This window comes from Lipotes vexillifer, unplaced genomic scaffold (genome assembly GCF_000442215.2).
Source record: "Lipotes vexillifer unplaced genomic scaffold, Lipotes_vexillifer_v1.1 scaffold738, whole genome shotgun sequence".
NCBI lineage: Eukaryota > Metazoa > Chordata > Mammalia > Artiodactyla > Lipotidae > Lipotes > Lipotes vexillifer.
Genome location: NW_006769699.1, coordinates 593,462 through 604,489, shown reverse-complemented (window position 1 = coordinate 604,489; position 11,028 = coordinate 593,462). Strand labels below are relative to the sequence as shown.

Here is an 11,028-nt window from a genome sequence, read left to right as displayed (position 1 = left end):
ACGGAGTGGCTGGGCCCGTGAGCCATGGCCTCTGAGCCTGCGCGTCCGGAGCCTGTGCTCCGCGGCGGGGGAGGCCACAGCAGTGGGAGGCCCGCGTACCGCAAAAAAAAAAAAAAAAAAAAAAAGTTTATCTAAAGCAGATTTAAATAGTTTTGGCCATCCAGATATCAGTCATTATTTGTTACAAACCCATCTCTAATATGCTGAGATGTTCAACAAACTGATAAACTTCTGGGAGTTTTGTTTTTTCATAGAAATTTAGTTTGGAATTGTTGTTTCTGCAAAATCTAAGTTATTTAAGACTTCATTTAAAAAAAATGCTTGAGATATACAGCAGACCATTCTTCCGTACAGATTCTTCTGTGTAGAGTTAAGTCTGCCACGTAATGTTAAGAGTACTTTATTGAAATAAATACTTGAGTAAGTTTTGTGTGTACTTAGTTTTATTTGCTAATAATAAATGGACTGATGAACATTGTTTAAAAAACAAAATATTGTTTAGAAGTCATTAGTATTAAAAGGCTTAGAAAACATTCTTTTTCTGAAAAACATAGTCCCAGAAAAGTAAGTAAAAATTTCATTGGAATATCTAAGAATCAGACTGAGTTCTTTTACATTTTTGGGTAAAGAGCTGTTTTTTAGATAAAAAATCTCTAGAATTGGAGCTATATGTTTTATGACTATGGGAAAGTCACTTCACTTTTTTGAGCCTTATTTAAAAAAAAATGTAAATACATGCCTGTCAGAGATGTCACAATTGTTCAATACGGCAATACTGATGGAACACGTGGGTCATACTCAGTAGACGCTCGCTGGATGCTAGCTGAACTTTTATCCCCATATTTAATTATGGTTAATAATTAGAGAGGTTTTGGTATAGCAATGTATGTTGAAGTGGAAATATTCCCCTTACATAAAGTAGAATGCATGCTCCCTCTCCTTTAGGAAACAACCCTGCAATGTATAAACCATTAAAAAAAAATGAAAGATACTTTTTTGTTATCCCCAAGGATAGCACTAGGGGAGTACCCGTGAAACTTTGAGAGTGGGACATTGACAGGCTCTGCCCGTGTGAAGGCAGGTTGTCTCCTAACCATGTGCCCCTTTTGATGGAGAAAGATGATGGGATAGATGATGCGTTGTGGCCGCTTGTGGTGATGGTGCAGGTCAGGTTTCTGAATTAGACGTTTGGCACTTAACTATGTTAAGCCACCATCTGTCATTATACTATAAACATCTATCCTTTACCAGGTAAACACCTTAAAGAAACCATCTAAATGCTATGTAAGCATATGTAAATACCATAAAGAAACCATGTGACTACTGTGTAAATACCTTAAGAAACTATGGTGTGAAGGATGTCTTTATAAACAGGAGATGCACTTAGCAACATTTTTTTTTTTTTTGGTAATAGCAGAATAACTGGGAAAACCCCAGTTTCCTTTTAGAGGATAGTATAATAGATAAAATGTGGTATATTCACAGTGAAATTTTATACACCAGTGAACATCAATGAACCACAGCAGAGATTGGCTAGCTGTTCATCAACCCTTTTCCTCCTCTTCTTTCTGGTAAACAGCTAATCACATTCCCAGATTCCCTTACTTCAGCGAATATTTTTGATAACAGAATTAGGAAGTAATGTCAGAAGCTATTAAAGATGAAAGAATGAATGCAGACAATATGTCAGTGAGATTCAGTCATATTTACTTCTGGAATCAGTAATAAGGATGAATTCTTTCAAATTATATGGAAAGTTATAGAAATGACAAGTGAGGATTCTCATTAATGTGTCATCTTGAAAGTGATTTCTCTATTTTAGGAAACAAGCTCAGACTTTCCTCTAATATCATGAAGACATTTATTGTTAGTCACAGGAGGTCCAAGGGACCGAAGTAAGTATAATCTAATCCCATCATCACTACTAGTAAGACAACTGCAAGAATATGCCCAGAAAATGGGTCTGAATGGATAATTTATGAAGAGAAGTAGGTTCTGATTTTTACCATTTTGTGAGACTGATAATATTGACAGGGTATAATGTGTCAGAATAAAATTAGAGATAACTTTCCAAAGTCATAGTAGTAGTCAAAACTAAGCTATTTATAAAACATTTCTAGAAAGGTCACACCATTCTTTCCAATTTTTTTCATTTACTTCAGATTTTAAAATACCTATCTTCTATGAGAGTGAAGTTCTAAAATTGTGGGATTAAGACCTCATGTCTTTGACATGGTGGGATCTGAAAGTAAATCAGAGAGAGAGAGAGAGAGAGAAGAGAGAACAGTACTGTCTAGATAAAAATTACATTAAAAACCAGAACCCTGAATAGGGAAGGAAATCACATAGGAAAATACCAGCTGTTTCAAAAGAATCCATAAATGAAACCTACAGAAGAAACAGCAGCAGAAAGGACCCATATCACCAATCAACTTATATGGAAGATATTATAAATGAATGTCTAAGTAAATAATAAACTTAAAAATTAAGAGTTATATTTTTAAAAATTAAGCCCAAGCATTTAATTGAAATATTTTGGACCAACGTCATCTAGATCTTTTAACTTCAAGTCATGAAAGTGTTAGAATTTCTTTGGCCATCATCTTTCATCTCTTAAATATTAAAATATCTACTGAGAACTAGAATTAATTCTTGGAAAAGTACATCTAGACACATCTAGATATTCAACATCAAAGTAGTTTCAATTGTTATCAACCTAGATTGGCAAAAAAAAAAAAAAATTTTTTTTTTTTTTTTTAATTTTTAAGAAAGAGGCTCCCCACCAACAGAAGCTCCAAGTCAAGAGTTGCCAGGTGTATGTAGCATATAAAGAAGCTTTATTCAAGATTCTTTTAACTCAATTGGAATTAAACAAACAAGCTATTTAATTAAACACACAAGATCTCCTCATGTTGAAGATTTGTAGAGAAATGCCTCATGACAGAAAGTCAATATGTGAGGAATAATTTGCTGTGAGATTAACTCTCTGTGGCGTTAGGACTGTGGAGACAGAAGCTTAACGATAGGCAGTGTCCAAATGTGTAAACCACATGGTATTTCCTCTCCACTCATGGCATAGAATGGAAGGAGTAGGTTGGATCTATCACTTACTAGCTGTTTTGACAAGTTACTCAACCACAGTGAACCCATATCTCCATCCGACTTCTTGTGGTACATAAAAATCTAGGAAGTTTTATGGATATTCAAGATCTTGTTTTCCCCTTCAGACAAAACTATGTTTTACACACTATTCTCCTGAGTATGTGAAAAGTGTTATTGTGTAATACACTTTTGAGATAAGCCTTTATGTATTGGTGACCCCTGTGGTTTTAGAAAAACAGTTAAAAGAGTACTTGCTATGTGTGACGTACTGTTTTAAACACTTTACAAACTATAACTCATTTAATCTTCATGAGAAGCTTATGAGGTAGGCACTATTATTACCACCCTCGTATGGAAGACGAATAACCGAGGTCCAAATGCCCAAGCCACACAGCTGGTGATAAATCAAGGACCCAGGCCCAGGGACTCCAGCTCAGAGTCCCTGCTCTTCCCTACTGTGTGTGCCATCTCCCCTTGTAATGAAAGAAAAAACATCAAGCCCAGGTAACAGTCATAACTAGAAGAGTTCAGTAATTCAACTATAAAAAAGGAAAAGGACTCACATATTCAAATCATCACCGCGAGAAAGCATGGCCCTAAAATAAGGCAGAAAAATCTTACTTTAAGCAACTGGTACTACTAATGTTATCAGTGGTAAGATTTAAAAAAAAAAAAAGCAAAACATTTTCAGGTAATCCATAGGAGTAGGGCTTATAAACTTAGGAATATGATGGAGTCAATGTTAGGATCTTTTAGGATGAACATAATACTTTCTTATTCTTTATCGTGAATGATTCCTGGAATATACTAGGAAGCCATCCCCATTCTATTTAAAGTACAAATAATTACAAAAGATAGTTTAGGGGTTATATAGTTACTGTGTGTACAGGGATTGTTTCTTAACTCTCTTGTGTTTGCTTTCATGACAGCCCTGCGTCTTTCACCTCTGGCAAACATTTAGACTTTGTACTTTTTACCTGCGCCACTTTTTTTTTTTTAAAAGCATTTTTGTTGAAGTGTAATTTACAAACCATAAAAATCACCTGTTGTTAAGTGACATTTCAGTGGCTTGTAGTAAATTTATACAGTAGTGAAACTTTCATTACAATCCACTTCTAGAACATTCCCATTCTCCCAAAGGGTTCTGTCGTGCCAGTGTGCATTCCCTTCTGTGAGGTTTTTATTACCTTCATTGTTATATGATTAGCATTTTCCCATATACTTTTGTCCTCTTTGCTTTGTCTGGTTGTTAGATCTAGTTTTTATCTTTATTTCGGTTTCTTTTAACCTTCAGTTATTATTCAAGCAGGTGACCTTGTTATGAAGTCTTTTCAGGGAATCAGATGTCAGTTCTTAGTTCACAGGAATGTGACTGCTGTGGTTCCAGCCACTTCTTGGCTTCTTGCACGCTGAGGCTGTTGGTACATGAATTGGTGCTCATGGTGGGAAGGTGAGACACGTGTAGAGATAATGTTTTGAGGGTCTTCTCAAGTGGAGAAATCTGACTGCTGTGTCCTTCACTGTGTGCCTGCAGTTTGCCCTTGTTGTAAAATCCAACAGATCAAAAGCTTCTGCAGGTAAGGAAGAGAAGGAGGGAGAAAGGCACATATGTGTATTTCTTTTCATCTTCTCTTCTTATGTAGAAAGAATTGTAACCCTTCTTTCCTGTAGGAAAAGGTAAGGAGACTAAAGAGGACTCAATGTGATGTTCTGGGGAGGCTGAAATAATTGAGACAACGAAGCTTTGTTGCGTCAAAAAATCTTAGTTTGCAGGGAGTGAAAAAGAAACTGCTTACTCTTCATCCCATTTTCTCCATTTTTGTAAAGAACTCAGTAGAAGAAGACAGAACAGGCTCAACACATAAACTTGAAGCATGACACCGGGATCCGAGAGCCTTATCTATATGGTTCAAAGGAAAAGGAAAGAAAAGTTGAATATATTTGGGAGCTGTGAGGCCAAGTCATAATAATACATTAGAAATAAATTTCATACATGTAAAGTGTTTGTAAAGTAAAAAAAAGAGTCCTGCAGAAAAGTAAAATTTAAAAATAATAGATTAGATCAAAGGCCTATTGGAGGGAAAAGTCTATGCAGACTGCACAGTAGAAGAGATGACGAAAAGTAATGTGACACAGGGGAAATATTCTAGCCTCAGATTCAGGAAACCATGATTTTAATTTAACCATGATTTTAATTCTTGCCCTGATACTAGCCAACACTAATCTTAGACAAATCACTTAAATAATCCAGGCCTCAGTTTCCTCATATGTAACAGGAAAAGGTTCACTTATATTGCTCATAGCTTAGATTCTTTTGTGCCTTAAAATTACACAAGGAGATGGCAACTGAGCACAGGAAAAGACGTTCATCATTGGCCAGTAGGGAAATGCAAATATTACCACAACAAGATATCACCACACATCTATCACAGTGGCTAAGAGAAAAAACAATGACAATACCAAATGCCCTCAAGGATGCAGAGAAACTTAGAGAGAGACACACACACACACACACACACACACACACACACACACACACACGGAGGGAATGAACTTGCTTGCATATATAAAATAATTCTCTCATTTGGATCTCAAAAGGAGGATCCAGTCACTGCCTAAAGTTTAGCTAAACTAGTTGGATAGTTAAGCCTAGAATAACAACTTTCATGCTACAAATTCTACCTGATTATGTGATCGCTTTTGCAGTTGTTTGAGACTCGGCTTGAGTCCGCCATGTTGATGTGTGGTGTTACTCCCCCTCCCCTTAAAATCTCCAAGTTTTAGAAGGGGGAATAAACTAAAATGCATTTATGATTAATGAGTTTCAAATGTACAGAGTCTCCATCGGTGGCTCAGAGTCTTGATTACTGTAGCTTTATATGAAGTCTTGTAAGTCCTCCAATTTTATTCTGCTTTTTTCAAAGTTGTTTTGGTTGTTTAGGTCCTTTTCATTTCAAAGTGAATTTTAGAAACAGCTTATCAGCTCTACACAAAAATTTTGATTGGGATTTCATTGAATCTGTAGATTGATTTGGGGAGGGTTGATATTGTAACGATACTGAGTCTTCTGAACCATGAACATGGTGTATCTCTCCGTTTATTTAGATTTTCTTTAAATCTCTCAGCAGTGTTCTGGAGTTATAATGTACAGGTCTGGCAAATTTTTTGTCATATTTATACCTAAGTATTTCACATTTTATTTATTTATTTATTTTTAAAAAAGATTATTTATTTATTTTATTTATTTTTGGCTGCATCGGGTCTTTAGTTGTAGCACGTGGGCTCTTTGTTGCGGTGCCCGGGCTTCTCTCTAGTTGTGGCATCTAGGTTTTCTCTCTCTAGTTGTGGCATCTAGGTTTTCTCTCTCTAGTTGTGGCACGCGGGGTCCAGAGCACATGGGCTCAGTAGTTGTGGTGTGTGGGCTTAGTTGCCCTGCGGCATGTGGAATCTTAGTTCCCTGATCAGGGATCGAACCCGCATGCCCTGCATTATAAGACAGATTCTTTACCACTGGACCACCAGGGAAGTCCTAGTTTTTCACATTTTAAATGGTATATTTTAAATGTCTCAATTTCCAAGTGCCTATTGTCAGCGTGTAGAAATACTGTTCATTTTTGTATATTTATAATACTTCCATTCTGTTGGATAGCACTTGGTCACAGCCTCCCCTATTGCAGGTTTGGCTGGGAAATGTTACTATCTAGTGTCTTCCCAAATGGAAAAGAACATGAAGTTGATAAAATAGCTAACTAGTAACAACCCAAATATTGACTAATGATGAAAATGTTCAGGATTTAGAAGTCTCTTGAAAAATTGCTTCCAGGAGCACTTTTTAAGTTTAAATACCTTCATGTTAAGCAAATCATTGTGGAAGAATAGATAAGATTCATTAGTGGAGCATAATGCAAAATGTAATGGAATCAAGCATATTCAAATATTTGTCGTTTGATAAAGGTGACATTTCAAAACTGCTGAGATGAACTTGGAATTGTAACTTGATACAGCAAGGTAGACATGTTAAGTTTGAGATACCTGTTAGATTGGGGAGATGTCTGGGCTAGAGGTAAAAATTGGGGAAATCACCGAAAGCCAGAGTAGAGGTAGAAAGGTCCATGGGCTGAGTCCTAGGTATTCGTAAATTCAGAAGTGGAGCAGTTGATGCGGTAGCGAAGAACACTGAGCAGAAGCCCGGCAGTTAGGAGGAAATTCGGTGTGGGAAGTCACGTGGAGAAGTTTTTCAGGCAGGAACTGGTCCCCTGCACCAACTGATAGGTCACAGAAGACGAGGGCTGAGAATTGATCATTCAATTCAGAGACGTAGAAGTCTTTGGGGACCTTGACAAGAGCAGTTTCTGAGAATTAGGGAGGCAACAGCCTGATTTAAGGGGATTTAAGAGACAAATGGGAGAAAAATAATTGGAGATATAGCAGCATAGACAACTTTCAAGAGGTTTTCCTGTAAAGATAGGCAGAAAGACAGAGTGGAAGCTGGTGAGGGCTGTGGTCAAGAGAGGATTTGTGTTGTTGTTTTAAGATTAAAGAACTTAGAAAATGTACACATGCGCCAATGGGAATGATGTCGTAAAGAGAAAACATGATGTAAAAGAGCGAGGGGAGAATCGCTGGGACCATGCCTTTGTCTAGGAAGAGAGAATAGGATCTGATACATAAGTGCTGGGGCCTTAGAACAATGGGCAGTGCAGCCATTGTCACAGGAGGGAAACGGGAACGTGGCACAGTTGCAGGTAGGTGGGGAGATGTGGCCGGCGACTAAGCTCTCATTGTCCTGCTTGTGTGTTTTTGGTGTAATAAAAGCAAGGTCATCAGCTCCAAGTGAGGGCGAGGGAGAAGGGATGAAATGGTCATCTTGGTTGAATGGACTGGAGAGAAATGGACAGACAACACTGAAGGCTCGCTTGAGGTTAGCGGTCATGAACTTAGAGGGAAAGCCGTCGGCTTAATTTTTTGTTTTTCTCCACCCATGTTTGGCCACGTGCGTGCAGGTCCAGAGTAGGTCATGTTGATTTATCCAGGGTGAGGTCTTCTCAGGTGACTTTGAGGAAGTGAGAGAAAGGCAAAGGAGTGAACTGAAGCTGGTTTAAGAGAGAGCTGAGGACATGGGGCAGTGAGGGACGGGTGTAGGGTCAGCCTCAGATGGAAGAATCGTAAGGGTTGGCATGTGAGAGGGATGCAGGGTGGGCTCCTTGATCTGAGATTGCAGAGGGTTTTTACTCATGAGCAGATAAAAGCCAAGAGTTGGAGAGAGATAGCAGAGAACTGGAAAGCCAGGATATTGGAAGGATTATCTATGTGGATACTGAATTTGCGCTCAGAACCTGAAGACCTAGCTCTTATTTTCTAATATCCTTTGCTGCCATTGGACTGATAACATGCTTAGTGTTCTTACTCGCAACAGTTTCATGTCTCTTCTTTCATAGTTTCTGTTTCTTAGTACTTAGTGCTCTGTGAGATTTTCTTTGTGTTGTCTTTCATTCCATCTATTGCATTTAAAATTTTAGCCACTATATTTCTCATTTCCCAGAGTTCTTTCTTGCTTCTGATTAACTTTTCATAGCATCCCTCTCTAGGAAAAAAATTGAGTTTTTGATAATCCGCATGATTTGTTGTACCACATATAGTTCATGCATCAGAATATGGTTCTTGTTCTCCAGTAAGTTCCTTTCTGCTCTCAGGTATTATATTGTTACACATAAACTTTTCCCCAAATGATGAAATATATTGTGTTACATAGTTAACTTTTAAACATCTTTTCATTTTAGGTATCAAAAAGTAAAGATGGAAAAGAACAAAGTGAAACTGTATCACCATCCGAAGATGAAGCATTCTCCTGGCCAGGTCCCAAAACAGTTATGTTGAAAAGAACATCCCAAGGCTTTGGTTTTACATTAAGGCATTTTATTGTTTATCCCCCAGAGTCTGCAATTCAATTTTCATATAAGGTAAGAGAAGTGATTAAAGTAGCACACAAGGCAAATCCTGTCTCCTTCTTGTCTTCCTCTCATCCTGCCTTCTTTCTATCTTAAAAGAATTGTGTCATATCTGCATTTTTATTATATTATTTTCCATCTCTTAGATATTTTTTACCTTCTAGAACAAACACTTTAGTCTCCTCTGAAGGTCATACTGATTATGAACTCCAAATCTTTTTTACTAGAACTTCTAATTCTAAACTTCACTCTACTTTTTCTAATATGTAGCTGTTTTTCTAATATCTAGAAATGTGGTGAGTTTTCTAGGCTGAGCATGCAGAGGAAATATTATAGTTCGTTAAAATATTTGGACAGTTATAAAAAATTATTAGAATTAGACTGATACTTAACTTTCAGATAGGTAATATGATGGCAAGTCAATTTAAAAACACAGCTTCTCACTAGAGTGCATTACACTAATATGCTTCAACGTATAGGAACATGGTCTAATAAGCAGCAGATGGAATCATTATAATGGCAGCTGACATCCTGAGTACTTGTTCTGTATTCTTTATGAGCATTATATCAGTTTATTATTAACCTCATATAACAGATGTGGAAACTGGTCTGAGTCATATAATGAGTAAGTGGTGGACCTAGGATTTGAACTTGGCCAACGTGAATGCCTGATGCTTAACTGTTGTTCAACAGTGTAATGCAAATAATGACATTCAGAAGACTTCGAAGACTTTGGCCAAGCCACTTAACTTCTTTTGGCTTCTAGATTTCCATTCTAATTCGAGGGGATTGTACTAGAAGATTAGAAAGTCCTTTCTAATTCTAAATATCTATGAATCTTGGGCTGTCTTGTAAAACATAGTGTCAAATTGCTTCTGGAGGCCACACTTTTTTTATTATATCTTTCTTAAATATTTCTCTGTAGGAAAATGTCTTATAAGATAAGCTTTTAAAAGTACTAAAGAGTTTTTAAGAATTATGAATAATTGCTACCTTTAGAATTAAAATTGACCAGTTTGGTGTTCCTGAAATGTATAAAAGAGTTGAACTGGATTCCCTAAGAATCTACTTTATATTTAAATGTCTTAAATAGTAAAACTTAGGTATTAGGTCACATGTGAGAGTAGTTGAAAATTTAAGAGTCCCTTGCATTAATTACATTCTAAGACTGAATTTTATTTTTTGTCTTTTGGTTTTGTTTTGAAGAAGAGCTTTGGACCATGATGATATAGATAGTACAGTTTTTATAATATAATTTTGCTAAACACGGATTTCAAATGCATTATTAATATTGTTATAATCGGAAAATATTTCTAGAAATTTTAGAGGCACGGTGTAGCTGCTAACACAATCTTTGGGGTCAAAAGGGCCTGGGTTTGAGTCCCATCTCTGCCCTTGTTAGCTTTGTGACCTTGGGTTAGTCTCTTAATAGACAATGACAGCACTTTCCTCGCTGTGGCTGTGTTGAGTGATGTCATACGTATAAAACAGTTAGTACAGGAATTGGCAGACAGTAATTGCTCATTAAACCTCAGCTATTAATGCTGTTATTTAACACAGATGTTCTTGCAAATAGGTCTGTCTTGTACCTTTTACATGGAAAATATTTATTGAAATCTTTTCAGTTATAAAAATTTGTTCATTCACTTCAAAGGAGTATACAAAAATTAATATTGTAGAGCTTTCGGAAAATGTGCAGTAAATACAACGTCTTTATTATGTTATGTATCTGGCAACCTTGGCAGTCTCAGAACAGAGCATATAACCAGGAAAAAACTATGTATTTGGGCAGCCAAAATAAAGGTCAGAAATTATATAACAAATTATCAGCCCTTCACTAAATCTCTTTTTTTCTTTCTGCAGTACATTGTAGATTTTGTATGGTAGAGGCTCAACAAATATTTGAATAAATGTTTTTTTTTTTTTTTTTTTTCCTTTTTTTTGGTACTTGGGCCTCCACCTGTTGTTGGCTCTCCCG

The 11,028-nt window shown here is 36.7% G+C and overlaps 1 protein-coding gene across 1 annotated transcript in view; it reads left to right on the top strand.

Moving 5' to 3' along the window:
- Positions 1-11,028, top strand: part of ARHGAP21 (Rho GTPase activating protein 21) — a 128,411-nt gene that overhangs the window by 40,579 nt on the left and 76,804 nt on the right. The window contains exon 2 of the mRNA XM_007445863.1: positions 8,883-9,062. Within this exon, the coding sequence (XP_007445925.1) occupies positions 8,883-9,062 (180 nt within the window). The remainder of the gene's footprint in view (positions 1-8,882; positions 9,063-11,028) is intronic.